The sequence below is a fragment of the Camelus dromedarius genome, chromosome 12 (genome assembly GCF_036321535.1).
Source record: "Camelus dromedarius isolate mCamDro1 chromosome 12, mCamDro1.pat, whole genome shotgun sequence".
NCBI lineage: Eukaryota > Metazoa > Chordata > Mammalia > Artiodactyla > Camelidae > Camelus > Camelus dromedarius.
Window position 1 is genome coordinate 33,766,372 of NC_087447.1, and position 18,781 is coordinate 33,785,152.

The window sequence follows — 18,781 nt, forward strand, 5'->3', positions numbered from 1 at the left end:
TTTAAATGCCTATCCATATGCCAATACAACACTTTCTTGATTTTTATAGCTTTAAATTAAGTCATGAAGTCTGACAATGTATGCCCTTCAATTTTACTCTTCTATTTTGGACATTCTAGGTCACTTGTGTTTCCACGTGAATTTTAGGATCAGCTCTTGGTGATGTTCTGCATTGTTCAATGTGTATGTCTTAAACATATTTTGTGAAATTTATCCCTAAATGCTTGATGATTTTGGTTGTATTCTAATGATATATATATCATATATATATTTAATCAATTTATTTTTTATTAGAGTATAGTTGATTTACAATATTGTGTTAATTTTTGGTGTACATCACAGTGGTTCAGTTATGCATATATACATATTCCTTTCCATCACAGGTTATTATAAGACACTGAATATAGTTCCCTGTGCTATATATAGTAGGTCCTTACTGTTTACCTATTTTACATAATAGTAGTCTGTATCTGCTAATTCCAAACTCCAAATTTATGCCCCCCGCCTCCTTTCCCCTTTGGTAACCATAGTTTGTTTTCTATGTCTGTGAGTCTTTTTCTGGCTTGTAAACAAGTTCATTTGTTTACCTTTTTCTCTTTTTAGATTCCACATATAAGTGATAACATGATATTTGTCTTCCTCTGTTTGACTTACTTCACTTAGCATGATAATCTCTAGGTCCATCCATGTTGTGGCAAATGGCATTTTATTCTTTTTATGGCTGACTAGTATTCCTGTGTGTGTGTGTGTGTGTGTGTGTGTGTGTGTGTGTGTGTGTGTGTGTGTGTGTGTGTGTGTACAAATACACACACCATATCTTCTTTGTCCAGTCATCTGTTGATGGACATTTAGGTTGCTTCCATTTCTTGGCTATTGTAATTAGTGCTATGAACACTGGGATGCATATCTTTTTGAATTAGTTTTCCCTGGATATATGCTGTAATGGCATATATTTTTTAAGTTTCAATTTCTAGTTGTTTGTGGCTACTAATAGAAGCATAAATGATTTTCATATTTTGACCCTGAATCCCATTGACTGTGATAAAGGTTTTAGTTTTAGCACAGTTTTAGTGGCTATTTTATAGATTTCTGAGGATTTTACATAAACAGGATCATGTAATCTGGGAGTAATGACAGTTTTACTTCTTCCTTCAAATCTGTCTTCTATTTCCTTTTCTTGGTTTATTGTACTTGTTAGATTCCCACAAGACAATGCTGAAGAGAACTGGTGAGAGTGGACATCCCTTGTTTTGTTCCCAGTTATTGGGGGAAAGCATTAATTAATTATTATTGAAGATGATACCACCTATAGGATTTTTATAAATACACTTTACCAAGTAAGAAAGTTCCCTTCTTTGCTAGTTTGATGAGAGCTTTCCTTATGAATGAGTTTTAAATTTTAAATAAATAAATTTTTCTGCATCTATTAAGTTTATATATAATTCATGTATTTTTTTCTTTTTTATTCTGCTGACACAGTGAATTATATTGACTTTCAAATCTTAAACCTATCTTGCCTTCCCAAGATAAAGCTCACTTGGTCATAGTTTATTATCCTTTTTATACATACTGCTAGATTCAATTTGCTGATGTTTTGGAAGGCAGCTATGCTCACCACTGTACCACTAACGCTTTCCTCAATTCGGTGATGTTTTGTTAAACATGCTTCCATCTCTGCTCACAGTGGACACTGGTCCGTAGTTTACTTTTCTTTGAATATATTCATTTGGCCTTAGTACCACTATAATGCTATATAGCCTTTTATAAAATGTGTTATGAAGGATTCTGTCCATTTTATTTTCTTAAAAAGTACAGTATTACTTCTTCATTAAATGTTGGGAGAAATTCATTATTTGAGCCTGGAGTTTAATTTGTGGGAAAGATTATAATTACCAACTCATTTTCTTCACTAGACCTAGGGATATTCAGATTTTCTTGTTCTTCTTGAAGCAATTTTGGCAACTTTTATTTCTCAAGGTATTTACCCACTTTACCTAAACTGTCATATTTATGGTACTATCCTTTCATAATATTCCTGCATTATTCTTTTTGTCTATAGGATCTATAGTGATGCTCCCCTTCAATCCTGATATCAGTAGTTTGCATTTTCTCTTTTCTTCTTGACAAGTCTAGAGGTTAATGAATTCTATTTTTTTTTAAATCTATTTTGTTTTCCTTAATTTTCTCTGCGTTTTTTTTTTTTTTTTGGTATTTCATCAATATCTGCTCTTATCTTTATTTCCTTCGTTCTATTTATTTGTGTATATTTCACTTTTCTTTCTCTACCATCTTAATATGGAAGCTTACAACATGAATTTTAAGCATTTCTTTTTTTTTTTCCAATATAAGCATTTAAAACTTTAAATATCTTTCTAAGCATGGCTTTAGTGGCACACCACAAATTCTGATACACTGTGCTTTTAAGTTCAAAATATCTTCAAATTCCTTCCCTTGTGATTTCTTCTTCAACCCATGGATTAATGTGCTGTTTATCAAATATTTTGGGATATCTTTCTGTTGTTGATTTAACTTTGGTGTGCCCAGAAGCTTAGTCTGTAAGATGTAAATCCTTTTCAAACTATAGAGGCTTATTACTGCCCTACAATGTAACCCATCTTGATGAATGTTGCACGTGCACTTAAAAAGAATATGATTCTGCTCTTTTGGGATAGAGTGTTACATAAACATCAACTAGGTCAAGCCGTTAGTGTGTTTAGGTCTTCTATACTCCTATTCATTTGAAATCTACTCATTCTACCAATTATTTATTGATCTCTCCTAACATGATTATTATTATATATTCTTTATCGTTATTAAAAGCCCTCCTTTATTCCTGATAAAGTTTTAAAAACGTTTCCTCATGTAATATCTATACAGGCATGCCTCACAGATATTGCAGTTAAGTTTCAAGGCCACTCCAATAAAATGAATCACATGAAATTGTTGGTTTCCCAGGGCATACAAAAGTTGTGTTGTTTACACTATACTGCAGTATATTAAACAGCATGCACAGCATTATGTCTAAAATAATGTATATATCTTAATTAAAAAATACTTTATGAGAAAATGTTAACCATCACCTGACCCTTCAGCAAATCTTAGAACTAACATAAAGGATCACTGATTACAAATCACAACAAATATAATCATGAAAAAGTTTACAATATTGTGAGAATTATCATAAGAACACACAAGTACGAAGTGAACAAGTGCTGTTGGAAAATGGCACCAACAGACTTGCTTAACACAGGGTTGCCACAAACACACAATTTATTAAAAATTATCTTATTTTATTAAAAATTACGTTATCTATAAAGAGCAATAAAATGAGATATGCCTGTATAGCCACTCCAACTTCTTAAATTATCTGTGTTATGTAACATATCTTTATTCTTTTATAGTTGGGGTCTTACTTTTTATTCAGTCTGACAATCTCCTTTAGTTGGGTCTTCAGACCAAGGATTGAAAAATTATGGCCTGCTAGCCTGTGGCACATATTTGTACAACCCACAGGCTTCAGGGTTGTTAAGAAAGAAAAAGAAAAGCATCAGCAGCAGAAGTGATGGATATTATAGGTGTCCCACAAAGCTTACAATATTTATTATCTGACCATTTACAGAAAAGGTTTGCCAATCTTTGCTTTAGAACAGTATAGAACCATAGCTAGCAAAGGAGTACAGTGAGAAAATCAAATATAGAATTAAATGTGCTCCCAGAGGGAGAAGAAATAAAAGGGATAGAAAAAACATCTGAAGAGTAAAGGATGAGAATTTTCTGGAACTGATAGAAAGCATTAAGCCACAAACAAAATCCAATGAATCAGAAGCCTATTTTCTAAAGAGAAATCCATACATGTACAGTAACACTTTTAGAAAATCAAAAACAAAAAGACAATCTTCAACAAAGACAGAGTACCTTCAATGAAATAGCAATTATCCTGACAGGTAACTTCTTAACAGTAATAATGGAAGCCAGAAGATAGCGGAACGGTATTTTCAAAGAACTAGAGTAGGGGTAGGCAAACTTTATTAAGTTGCCAAATAAGAAATATTTTGAATTTGCAGGCCATACGATTCCTGTTGTAACTATTCAAGTGCTATTGTTGTTTGAATGCAGCAATAGACAGTGTATAAATAAAGGAGTGTGACTATTCCCAACTTTATTTACAAAAGCAGGTCTTTTATTACAAAAAACAGCTTCACAGCTGAGGTTTATTATTGACTCATATCCTAGAGCAGTATCACTGTCAACCTGGAGTTCTATATGCAGAAAAAAAATGCCTCCAAGAGTAAAGGCAAAATTTATTTTCGAACCAACAAACACCATGCTGTTTGGCTAGAGCCACAAATGTACAATGAAGGAAATGTAGAATAGTTCAGGTGGAAGGAAAATGCTTCCAGCTTGTCAAGGAAATAGGAAGGAATGAGAAAAGAGAGTGGACATACGTGGGTGAGTGAATACAATCAGACTGTCGAACCTCACTCACATGAGCCAAAGATTTTACCCAGTGTTAGGCTTTATAAATAATTTCAAAACTACAGGCAATTAAGAGGCTCAGACTAATCAGGGAGAAGTCTGGGACACGAAAGGCAACTTCTTTAATCTTTCCTTTCCTATATTAGGCATGCATTCTGACCCAGAGTAGACAGGTATCCAAGTAAGGTGCATGGTTTATTAACTCACACAGTAAGGAGCTCTTCTCTACATACCAAACTGCTCCTACTTTTTCTGAGTCTCCTGATTACCTGTATCACTGAAATTATTAACGAAGCTTAATACTGAGTAATCTGGGTAATCAGGGTAATGAGATTTGTGAGTCTGATTTGAAAATACTTTAGCTAGAGTAGTGCTATGAGGAGGACTCTCATGCAGATCCATGAATCACAAAGGCTAAGGCACTTCTCAGCCAGAAAAAGGAGGGGATTAAAAACACATGAGGAGGAGCTAATCCTGGCATGGCTGCCTATACATCCTGGGTATGAAGTGGCAAAACTGAGATTCAGAGAAAGTGGCAACTAGCCTGATAGGGAGTAGCAGGCAGGTGGAAAGATAGTAAAAAAAAAAAAACCCAAAAAACTCCACTATCGGGCTGCTACTAGCATTTCTGAACAATGCCAGTCCTTTCAGAGAGGAGATGATGGCAAGAGAACAGACTGTAAGAACAGTTTTTCCTCTCATTGGAAGGCCTTCTTATGCTTATATGGCTACCTGGGGAGATGAAGTATCCACTAGGAAAGTAGTCAAATTAAGGCTTTGGGTTACCCCCAAGATGATACAGATGGAGGAGGACAAGGTCAGAGGACTCCTGAGTGCTGATAGTATTCTGTGAAAGAGGACACTTCACAGAGACATAGCAGAAAATCACTACTGGCATGGATAAACAAGCAAGAGGACATTATCACTTATTTTGCATATGACTGAGAAGAAAGCATTACTTGGGTTGATGACAGATCCCTAAGAGGCTGTGGATAGAGGCTTCCAGGTGGTATGACAACTGAACTGCTACAGCCAGTAAAAACCGGGCAGGTAACTGCCCTGCTTTCTCCACAACCCATAAGTAGAACAGTCCTCTAAAAAAGTAGGCATGGTATGAGTGCAAGTGTACTTACACTGGCTCTAGGATAACAGTATAATTTAATGCTACGGACGGACAGAGTTATGACAGGTATGGAAATCAGCAACTCCTCACTCTTGATCACTTTATGTAATCTTGTTATTGGGAAGCCAAGAGAACATTCAGGAGGCAGAATATGATTATGTGTTCAATTACCAAGAACGGGATTGCATGACATTTTTGACATACCAAAAAAGGGGGCATCAATAGGAGAAAAGATGGGGGGTGTGGGTGGGGAACAAAACCCAGCTCACTGAGAGGGGAGTATAGATTGCTTTTGAAAAGTGGTCTGAAAAGAGGAATTAGGTAACATTTTTCCTGAGTTATTAACAAGCTTTGTAGAGAATGGTTCAAATCCTGGCAGTCATTAGGGTCTTCACAGGCTTATTATTCTTTGCAGAAATTATGGCAGAAATTGTTGTAGAATTAAAGATACCTGAGAAATATATGGCAAAGAGATACTGACAAAGGTCAGAAGGTAGACTAAGGAAGAAGCTGTTAAAACAGCTGACCTGTGGATCCCCTGGATGAATTATCCACTAAAAATGCCTTAATGACCTTGCACTGTCTGGGAGGAGGTTAGATGTATTAACAATACACTTTGATATATTTTAATTTTCAATGTCTAAGTATTTCATGTTCTTTACAGAAATACAACTGATTTTTATACATTAATTACGTATTCAGCTCCTTGATACTTTTATTTTGGTAATAACTTATTTATAGTTTATTTCTGATGTCTGTGTTCATAATATATTATTAGGGAATTATTATTTTTCCTTCATTTCCAATTCTTACACCTTTCTTTTCATTGCCCTGCTCTACTGTCCAGGATTCACAGTGCTGAATAGAAAAGGGATAGCAAGTATCCCTGCCCTGTTCCTAAACTTAAAGTGAATGCTTTCAACGTTTCATCATGCTGTGGGCTTTAGTTTTTGTTTTTGTAGATACTCTATATCATGTTAAGATATTCTAGCTCTTATCTACTAAGAATTTTAATATATAGATACATTGAATACATATGGAATTTCATCAGACTTTTTTCTTGCATCTATTGAGATATCTCAGATTTTTCTGGTTGATTTTTCTCATATTTAACCAACCTTGTATTCCTGGGGTAAACCTTATCTTCCAATATATTGCTCAATTAGTTTTCTAATATTTTGAATAGGATGTCTGCATATATGTTCATGAAAGACTGACCTGTAATTTTCTGTTCTAATGCCTTAGTAGAGTTTTGGTATAAACGTTATATTGGTCGCATATATGGATGCTAGATTCCTCACAAAGATGATAGTGTGAAGAGAGGAAAGAATAGTCTTAAACTGGGACAACTAGGTCATTTAAACAGATTACCAAAAAAAAAAAAACCTTAAATAAATAAATGAATGAATAAATAAATAAATAAAACCAGATCACTACTTTATACCCATACATAAAAAACAACACTTAGTAGATTACACATCTAAATGTAAAACATAAAAGTATAAAGTTTTACAAGACAACGTAGGATCACATCTCCATAAGGTTTGTCACCCAAGTCACAAATAGTGGCAACCATAAACAAGAATGATGCTACTTGAAAATTGAGAATTTCATCAAAAGACACTATGAAGAGAGTGAAAAGGCAAGAAAGAACAAGACTTTCGCATTACATAAAACCTATAAAGAACTCAAGACTTAAAAACGTAAAGATTGCCTACAAATAAATAAAAGAAGGCCCAACTCAGTGGAAACCCGAGCAGACGATGTAAACAGGTATTTCATAGAAAAGGAAATCCAAATGTCCAATAATCACACAAAAATGTGCTTAGCCTCATTAACAATCACAGAAATGCAAATTAAAAGTGCAATGAGATACTGCTACATAATCAACTGGAAAAAAATTTTAAAGGCAGGCAATACCAATCAGAACTGTTATATACTATTGGTAGAAATATAAATTGGTATAATCACTTCGGAAAACAGCCTGGCAATGTCGAGAAAATGTGAAGTTATGTATACCCCAAAGCCTGCAATTCTGTTTGTAAGTATATACCAGGCATATGTATAAAATAATGTTGAGCCAAACAAGCTAGACAAAAAGAATGCATAATACATGATTTTTATTTATTTAAAGATCAAAACTGAATAAACTGAACTACTTTAAATAGATTCCTGTTTAAGTCGTTAAAATATAAAGCAAAGCAAGGAAGTGATTACCATCAAAGCCAGGATGGTAGTCACCTCAATCAGGCAGGGACAGCATCTGACTAAGAAAGGGCGAATGGAGGTGAGAGGAATTCTGAACTGCTGGTAATGCTCTATTTCCTATTATTTATCCATACTTACACATATCATAACAGGTAATTTACGTGTTATGCAATTTTTAATATGTATATTTCACACAAAGGTAAAAAAGATAAGTATGTTTATCTCAGATCTGAGTTTCTTCAAAGAGGCATTTAATAAAATTCTGATGAAATTGCTGCAGTTGCTTACTGTTCACTAAAATATTTATTCAGGCTTTAACAACTACAAACACTTCAAAGGAACAAAAAGCAATCTTCTTAAAAGAGCAAAATGTACTCACTGCCTAGAAATATCTTCAGAATGCTTATGCTGAAACAAGATGTGTCCTGTAAAAGGCCATCTGCTCGGGCTGTTTATTGTCTGCTGCAAGTCATAATCCTATCTGCATCAGTAATTACTTGTCCAAATATAAATGTAACTGGAAAGATTAAGATTTCAGGGAATACACACGAAAAAAGATAAAGGCCGTAACTCCCGTAATTCTGTATTAAAACATAGCAACACAGATACCACTCACACAGATAACCCCCTTTATGAGACTGCTCATCTTAATCACCACCTGATTTAGCATTCATGAAAAAAACTATAGATTTTACTTTTCTCAAGTGGACAATGACTAAACCTTACTTTAGCATAAAAGCATTCCAAACAATTCTATCTCCGGAAACACCTGCTCAAAAACTAGCATAGCCTTAACCTACAGGAATACGACATTGTAATAAAAAGGGTATGTCACATAAGTCTCCTAACTAATGCAATGAACACTGAAATTATCAATTTTTCTGAGTGGAAACTTTGTTAGAACAACAAACACTATCCTATGTTATTCCCTTAAAGTAATTTCTTGAATTTCATGCTACAGGGACATCATCATGATTAACTGTCTAATACTAGGCATATAGAAATAAAAGATACAGTCTATGCATGTAAGAACGTGGTGTAAAGGAGACAGAACAGTAAGAACGTAGGGTACATATTACAGGAGCTCATATAATAAGCCTTTAATTAAGTGGGTGACATCTGAGCTTCATCAGGAAAAGACAGAGCATCTACAAAAGGCAGAGGAGTAAAGGAGGGTGCCCCATCTCCATGTGCGCAAACTGCCTGTGTGTGTGTGTGTGTGTGTGTGTGTGTATGAGAGAAATCACAAATTTGAAGAACTATAAATAGGTTAGTATGATTAGAGCAGTAAGACGCAGTATGTGGTGACAAAGCTGGGAGACAGAGGTGATGTTAAGGAGTCTGGATTTTATTTAAAGACAGTGAGGAGCCAATTCAGGATTTTTAGAATGGGAAACAGAATTAAATTTGTAATGTACCTCTGTCTAGTACGATTTTGATTAAAAAAACACAGTCTAGGCTCTAAGGAAGCACATGGGCTAGGAGGGAGACAGATGTGCAAACAGCATAAAGGACCGTACAATGAACACCTTCTCAAGTAAGTGGAATTTAAAGTTGGTGATAAAATGATTATAAAGTTCATCTAGAAGAATACAGGGGTGATAACTATTTTTCGAAAAGCATATTTGGGGGGTGGGGAGGGCAGAGAAGGAATGCCCTGATATAAAAACAGACAAGGAACAATATTACTTTGCTTTCAGTTCACTATGGCATCCAAGCATACATATTTCTCTCTTGTTCCCCAAGCACAATGCAATAACAATAAAGTAATACAAAATGTAATAAATTGATAAATGCGTGGAAATTTTAGAAGGTAGTCTCAGAGAACTGAAGATTCTAATAACTTAGTGGGGAGAAAAGGGGAATTAAATCATTTGGTAAACTTGGGAAGACGTCCAGTGCTCAGGACACACATCAGAGAAGACTACAGTGGAGGTAGGAGCCTTTCTTCACAACATAAATTCCTGGAGTCAAGAGGTATATAAAGTGAAGTGACAAAGGGACTGAAAAATCAAAGGAAAAATGGTCCAGAACAGATCTCTCTCCCTACTCTGGAGGGAGATGAGACAAAACCCATACCAGTTACCTTTGTGACATAACCTAGCCCTCCATTCATACATGTAAACAAAACAAGAACCCTTAACTACCTGAGACAGAGGGTACGATGTAAGAACACTCCATAAACGATAAATACTACCAGGCATATAATTTCAATGCAGGAGCCAGACTTGGAATCAGAACAAGCTATTCCAGGCTGCCTCCCTCCCAAAGGCATCATTGGTCTTTATAGGTATGCAGCTGTGGAATTACTAACACTGAGGACATTTATTGTTTAAAATTAGCAACAGCACAGCTTCTAATACAATGAAAAAAATGAGGAAAGGGTAATCTGGATTTCAGTCTTTGGTGTTGAAGATTTATTTACCTGACTGGATGTTTGACGAACCGAGTATTGAAAATTCATTCATTCATTCATTAGGTATTTCTTTCTTCCTTTTTTTATTTGAAGGGGAGGAGAATTGGCAGGGAAATCAATCTGGCTGCACTAACAGTGGTAAGAGAGAGCCTTTGGAAGCAAAGACAAAGTACAAATAACTAAACCACTTATGTGCAGATGCATTGATTCAGGTGGGAAATGTAAGATTGTGAATTAAGGTATGCATTTAAGAACATCAATGTAGAAAAAGGACAGACTTGAGAAACATTAATGATTCTCAATTAAGAGGATTCTATCTCCAACAAGTATGCTGCTATAAAGGAGATGGGACGGTCAAGCACGAATCTCAGGTTTCCAATTCTGAACTGTGAGAAGAGTTAATGCAGGTCTGTTCTCTTAGTTCTTACTCTCTCTAACCATGGCAGTAATTCTTGATCAAACCCTAAGAACAAAACTCTTGAACATTCACACTGTTACTGGCTAATGATGCTACTCCACAGCATCTGAAGTTGTGGACCAAGACAAACCCAGAGGACAGCATGTCTGAAGTCAGCATAAAGATTCCTGATATGCACCTGGTGCCTGACATGAGTTTGCACAATTCTCTCTTTGAGAACCACAGGCTCGAAGACTCAAGCAAACTTCCTTGGGTAGACACATCTCACATGTAGTTCCAGCTAGAGGGAAAAGTACATCTTGTGTGATTCCTGCAGAGAAGAAAGGATTTTGTGGGAGCCTTGTACATGACTTCTTTACTGACAGGTATCCTATTCTTGCTGTCCCCGGACTGTATCCTTTGTTGTAATAAATCTTAGCTGTGAACACAACTTCACACTGAGTCATGTGAGTTCTTCCAGTGAACCACTGAACTAGTGCATAGTCATGGGAACCCCAAGACAGGACCACTGAATGGATGGGAAATTAAGGGGGTGGTAGGGTGGGAGAAAAAAATGCATTTAGCTTCCATGTAAGGTGTCTTGATTACCTTCATTACCTTCACTAGAAGGCTTCTGGAGTAGCAATTTTTTTCTAACCATTTTAGCTTCATCGGTGGTTCAAAGTTGTATTTAGCTTTTAACTTACTCTTCTATGATATTCCTATTAAATTTAGAAACAAAATATGAAGAACACCCCTTACTTCAAGAATTTAACCTGGTGTATTTTGTGATCTTGTTAGAAATCTTACATATACCACCATCTTTAAAATCATTATGTTAAGTTACTTTATTCTTCTCAAAAACCTTTTACTAAGTATCTACACCATGTATAAGACATTTTGTTAGGTGTTAGGGATAAAAATATTAAGAAAATAAAGCTCCTGTCCTAGAATCTAGAGGACACTTACACAAACATGACAGCAGATCAAAATATTCTTTAGGCTTTTCTGAATGTTTCATTTCTAACAGTATTCTTCTGGCAATATAAAAGATGGCATCTTTAATGTCATCCTGAGAGTGAAAGTACTGCATTATAGTCATATGATGGATCAACCTTCTCATAAAAACTCCTCTGCAATGACATCCGGAAGTCTGAATAATGAGCTGTTCCATGGCTGAGTCAATGAGAAACCAAAGGCAGCCAGAGTAATGGTGAAAATATTACCAGAAGCTACCTCTGCTTCCTGAGGGGGAACCCTGGATACAATTGTCTGGCAACTGAATAGCTTTGCTATCCTTAGGTAAGTTTATGTTTCTGAGATGATCATTCACTGCAGAGTTCGAATATGACAGCGAAAATAAGAAACAACTTCTCATTCTTTCCATATATCACTTTAAGTTCTATTTGCCCCTGTGAATATAATATCTTTGAAAGTCCACAGTCTACTTTATTCATGTCTGCAGCCTCAGAACCACAAGCCTGACCACCTTCTTAAGCCCTAATTTATATATATATAATTTATTTATATTCATAAGATTTATAAATAAGCCCTAATATAAATGTCAGTTTACATTAGAATCAAAACTTACTCCATTCTAAACTCAATTTTTTAGAAAAGTTAGATCTTTTAAATAAAGAAAAGATAAAAATTATTTCATCATTATTTTGGACACAATTCAAGGACTGTAAGTTGAACATATTTAAAAGAAGAGTGAAACATGTATTTGAAAAGCATTCACGTTTTACAATTTAAAGTGCTTTTTTATAGATGTAAGCTTATGGAGTTTTATAGGAATCCTGCTGTGTATAGATTTCTCACAGACAAAGAAGCCTCAGAATTGCTAAAGACAATTCATACATAGCCTGCTAATCAGAAGAGCTGTTTTCAGCAACGGTGATAGTTCCAGAAAGCCCCAATATGCATTTATACACAAGTACAAGAGAAGCTGAGAGCAGACTTCAAGGGAGGAGAGTAAATACAGAATAAAACTGGCTAATGCTTGATGTTTCATGGTATAAAATAGAAACTATGAAACAGAAAGAATACAGAAAAGAGAATCGTTATATGTTGATGAGATAACTGTAAGAAATGATCACTTTAGAAACATCACCAACCAAACACAGTATTATTTGAGGTCCTGGTTCTAAACCAAACATACCACTATAACTATCAATCAATATTTTTATAATTACTGCTAACATTTAGTAAGCAGTGACATGTCAGCCACTTTGCAAAGCACCATAAATGGATTCAATCCATGTAATACTCTTGTGAGATGGATACTACCATCAACCCCATTTTATAAATGAAAAAACTAGGGTTAAAGAATTTAAGCAATTTGCCCATTCTCATAAAGCTAGTTAGTCAAAAAGCCAAAATCAGAAATCAAGCCGTGTGGTTCCAGATGCTGAGAAAAGTATGCATTTCTGCCTCCTCAACTGGTAGAATAATGAGCCAGTAAATGCTGGGGATGCTAACAATAAACCGTTTCCTGCGTATTTTTTCACAGATACATTCATAAACAGGAGAACAGAGGTTGTTTCACTCCACAGCGTAAATTTCAAAGTTCTGAACAGGAGACAAAGGAGAGATGGAAAGAGCTAACTTCTCACAATATAAAAAAGGCAAATGAAAACACTGTTGGCTTATCCAAAACAAAAAGCCCTGATTTTTAAACTCTATAGGTTCTAAGTAAAGCAAACTATTGAATGCAACCAATACATGCCCTAGAAGCGGTTAAATGGAGACACAGCATGGTAAATTGGCTGTGAGGACAGACTACGGAGTCAGGCTGCCTAGGATCTAGTCCTGGCCCCACTACAAACAGGGAGAGTTACTTAAACTCTGTGCCTCAATTTCTTAATTTCTATGATAAAAATAATAATATACTGTTTTTGTGCCTACCTCAAAAGAAATTCAATAGAAAGTACTAAGTCAGTGTTAGCAACTTTTATTATTAAACTGAAGTACCTAAAATTGAGTGCTAAGCCATTTTCAATAAATGCTTTCATGCAAAAGTTCCATATGCTCACTATATATAAAAATAGATTTAAAAAAAGCTTCTTCTATATAGCACAGGGAACTATGTTCAATATCTTGTAATAACCTTTAATGAAAAAGAATATGAAAACAAATATATGCATATATATGAATGACTGGGACATTGTGCTGTATACCAGAAATTGACACATTGTAACTGATGGTACTTCAATTAAAAAAAAAGTTCCACACACTCCAGCACTAAATTTTATACACAATGTATCTGAATATAATCATCGTATAAACACATTTCTAAAAAAGTCACTAAGATTCAGGGTTTCTGTGAAATACAATGAAAACAAAACAAAATAAGATGAGTGTTACCACTATCCTTTTCCTTTCTTTCCATAAAGGAATTAAAATGAGAGCATATCTAGTCTCACCTTGTAGAAATCAAAAAATGACAAATACATAAATGGATATGGTCTTTCATAAGGTTAGAACTTCTAACAGAAATATCTTACCATAATCTTACAATCAACCAATAAATTTTTGATAATCTGGAACAACTGCTTCTTTGGGATAGTGGTTGTCACATCTGTTTGGATGGCAATGCACAAGCACAAGCAAGTGAGGGTGCTCTTTACAGAACCTCCAAAATGATGATGTTGTACTTAATGGCAAAATAAGAAATAAAAAACTCCACTAGATTGTGGAACTGCATATATGCATGCATATTCTCCAATATGAAAACCATAACCACAAACCTCCAACTATGAAAAATCTAAGCAAGATCAATGTAACTTTTCCATTAACACTAATTTGGTCCTTGTTAATAATAACAGTAGCTAACTTCTGAATACCCAGTACGTGCCAGGGCAAGCAACACGGCAAAGAGATGTATGTGCATATCTTATTCACAGCTTGTTTATCTTACTCATAACCACATGAGGTAGTCATTATTATTTTCATTTTGACAGTGAAACAACTGAGGTTTCAAAGAGGTTAGATATAATTTAACTGAAATTCAAATAACAGGTAAGGGGCAGAGCAAGGACTCAAACCCAAGTATGACTCGAACCTTGTGCTCGCAACCAGAACACTATACTTCTACATTATGTGATAAAATCTAAAAATTTAAACATTTTACCTAATTATATTTAAATTTTATATGACTCAGAAACAATCAATGTTAATCAATTTTAAGAACAGAACGTATCAGTGAGAGGACCATCCAAGAATCACTGCTGAGATTCTAATGTAAGCATGTTGAGTTAAGAGAGTAGATCTTAAATGTTTTCACCACGAAAAAAGAAATAGTAATTATTTCATGTTACACAATTGAGGGATTAGCAAATGCTCTGGTGGTAATCATTCTGCAGTATATTAACGTATCAAAGCAATACATCCTATACCTTAAATTCATACAATGCTGTATGTCAATTATATCTCAGTATAGCTGGCGGGGGGGAAGAATCACTGAGAAGCCTGCTATTAAAATTATTCTGGAAATTACTCCAAAGTTCCAAATGTAAGGTGCTGTGGTTAAGCACATGGCTGACAAAATCTAGTTCTGTAAATTATAGTTCAAATAAAGGCCCTCTTACTAGGATCTTAAAGTCAATTACTGATCAATTAACCTTAATCTAACTTAATTCCTCAAAGAAAGGAAATATTTTTAGACAATAAAATTAACTTTTAGAGGATAAACTAAATCCACTCCAACTTATTTGTAGCCATTTTGGAATTTACTGATCTTAATTTGAAAAGGTACAAGGGCTAGTGTTGTCAAAAAGAAAAAGGTAACTCTTAAGTCTTTTTAGCCGAATTGCTATTTGCTAAAGGAAATGTTACTGATATGTTGAGTTTTGTAGAGTCCTCAAGCAATATTATCCTACATGTCAATGATTTCTAATTTTATATTATTAGCATATTTATAGCCATAATTGGAAGGACTGAAAACTATATAAAAATAATTATCATTGATTAAGAGTAAAAAGATCATTCATAGCTCAAACATGTCTAGCTCAACCCAACTTAAAATCTTATTACTCTGGAATGAATTTTTACTAAAAGACAAGTATCTTGGGTCTGCATTAGAGAGCTATTAAAGACAAAACCTGTTAACCACCAAATTTAAAAATAATCTTCAATCAAGCCTTAAAATGCATCTACCTTATGATATCCATTGCCTGGTAAAGTATTTCAGACTGATCAACTCCAAGAACCTTCTTTGCCCCGGCTTTAGCAGCAAACATAGAGAGAATTCCAGTTCCGCAACCAACGTCCAACACCACCTGGTGTAATAAACAGATGTTACTGAAAAGGTCTAATACTTTAAATCCTATTCACATATATTATGATGTTTCTGGCTAGGAACAGACCACAAAAACTTTAACTTTACCAATCAAATATGGTAATTTCGATTTGGGGAAACTGAAGATACCATTATAATGAGTAATTTTAAATTCGTAACAGTGTATTTGGCCATAGTCTGCTGTAATCAGATGCAACAATGTAAATTTAAAGAATGTTTTATATGAAGTAAGCAATTTCCATAGACTTCTTAATAGAAAAGTAGCCTATTTTTTATTTCCTTATTGTATGTATGCTCGAATTAAGGCTTAATAATTCTAAATTTTAACAGAAATAAGCTTTCTCAAGTTTGAGTGGCAGGAATTAACTTAAACAGAAGAGCCTGATCCAATACAATTAAAAAATGGTTATAAAGGAATCATGGATGGAGAATATTGTCACATCCCTTCCACTTCCAAACTTAAATATTAAACTCATTTTATTAATATATGTACAATAAAAACAAATTGGCTTCTATAATTCAGTAACTTGAGAATTTAAGTTTTAAAAATGATATTCATCATCTCTGGTGAAAGTAACAAGAAGAACCAAAGTTTGAGATGTTATTGGGGATAGGTAGGGAGCAATTATTTCTAAATCAAGAACTTCATATGGTTCTTCCCAGAATAGTATATAGTGAAACCTACTTGGCTCACAGTAAAAAACAAAAACAATTACCAAGGAAACATCTTAAGCAAAATACTCAGAGATACACTAGAAATTACTGAAAACACTAGTGCCTCAAGTCTTTCATTATCAATGGCCTAAAATCCTATACACTTGTCCCAAAATATGAAACTAGTTCTGTATTTGACTATAAGTATTCACTGAGCATTAGTAAGTGCAGGCACTGAGCATTACCAAGTGCAGGCACTGATCATGGTGACGGAGTACAGCAACAAACAAGACCAAGTGCCTATCTTACTGGTGCTTCAAATCTTGTGGGAGAGATAGATAATGAGAGACAAAGAATATAGAATAATGTCAGATAGTGGTGTTATAAAAAAAACTCAGCCACCAGAGCAGAGGTCAGAGCAAGGCAGAGAGGATACACTCTTTCAGAATTTTAGGTAGGTCTGCAAATACTTCTCCAATATGTATGAGCAGAGAACTGAATGAAATAAAGGAAGTCTGCCATGCAAAGATCTGGGGTAAGTGCCTTCTAGCCATGGAGGATATTAAATGCAAGGCACAAGATTCCAGGCAAAGCAAGAAGGCCAGCATAGTTGAGCTGGGTGAAAAGGGTTGCTTGGAGGTGAGATCAAGGTTAAGCAGGGGTCAGAGCACATAAAGCCCTTGGGTTATATTCTGAATAACAGGAAGCTACTGTAAGAAAAACAGAACTAGAATTAATAATCTATTATGTTGTTCAACAATTATTTTTTCACTAGGTAATATATTCACATAGTTTAAACATCAAAAAGTATATTTCTTATTTAACCTTCAAGAGAATTTTCAAGCTTATACAATGCAATACTATATGTGTTTTTCCTTCCCCTTTTTACACGAATGGAAGCGTATTATACCTACCATGCTACGTATCGCTTTTTTTATATTTAACAATATAACTTGGAGATCTTTCCATATTAGTTTAGAGAACTTCTTTCTCTTACGTAGCTGTATAGGATTCCATATTATGGCTGTACCATAATCCACTAATCCATTTCTCTACTGTGGACATTTAGGTAGTTTCTGAAATTTTACTATGACAGTCAGTGCTGTAAATAACCTCACATCTAACCCCACTCACACATGAATAACTCTATAGAAGTGTAAGAATAAATCTATTCCTAGAATTGAAAACACTGAAAATACTGGGTCAGAGAGAATGTACGTTATTTATAATTCTGCTTGACATAACCAAATTACCTGCCATAGGGCAATTCTACTCATGAAGACTCCAACCAGCAATGTGTAAGTGCCAATTTCCTCACAGGTGAGACTAGCCCATGGAGCATATAATCAGACTTTTGGGTTTCTGCCAATCTGGCAAGTAGAAAATAATGAAATACTGGTCCTGTTTTAATTTCCATTTTGCATTCCATTCTTTGCATTTTTATTATCATGAGGTTGAGCATCATTCCACATGTTGAAAGAACATCTGCTGTACTTTCTATGTGAACCATCTACTTATATCCTTTCTCCATTTTTCCAATAACTTGTCAGTCCTTTGCTTATCAAATTTTTCTTATCAACTCTTATCAAATAGGAGTTCTTAGTAAGTTTAGACTTCTGTGATATGACTTGCAATATTTTCTCTCAGCATGTATTTTTGTTTTTTGAGTCTGCTTACATTGATTTTTGTTATATAGAAATTCTTTACTAACAATCAAACTCTTTAATCTTTTATTTTACAGATTCTGGATTTTGGTCATAATTAGATAGAACTAGCCCATATCCTCCCCTATTTCATTCACATATCCTTCTAGTGCATTTATAATTTCATTTATACAGTTTTTTTTAAAATCATGGTATACACTATGGTATAAGAGGTATAGTTCCAACTTCTGTTCAGATAGCTAACCAATTATCCCAACATGTTATTAAATAGTCTGTTTCCTCCACCGATTTGATATGTGACTGCTACGGTCCAGATGTGGCCTCCTGGAATTCTGTGCTGAAACCCTAACACCCAAGGTGATGGTATTAGAAACTGGGCTCTCTGGGAGGTGATTAGGTCATGAGGGCAGACCAAAATATACACAGAAATTTTAGTGAATGCTAAAGTTCCCTGTCTTAATCCATTCAGGTTGCTATAACAAAAATAACATAAACTGAGTGGTTTATATATACAACAAATTTCTCACAGTTCTGGAAGCCAGAA

At 34.7% G+C, this 18,781-nt stretch overlaps 1 protein-coding gene across 5 annotated transcripts in view; it reads right to left on the reverse strand.

Moving 5' to 3' along the window:
• PRMT3 (protein arginine methyltransferase 3) overlaps window positions 1-18,781 on the reverse strand; it is a 146,828-nt gene that overhangs the window by 106,518 nt on the left and 21,529 nt on the right. For all 5 annotated transcript variants that reach the window (XR_010383378.1, XM_031459877.2, XM_031459878.2 and 2 more), the window contains exon 9: window positions 15,778-15,899. Coding sequence is in view for 4 of the 5 variants with exons in the window: in XM_031459877.2 (XP_031315737.2) it covers window positions 15,778-15,899 (122 nt within the window). In the remaining variant the exon portion in view is untranslated. The remainder of the gene's footprint in view (window positions 1-15,777; window positions 15,900-18,781) is intronic.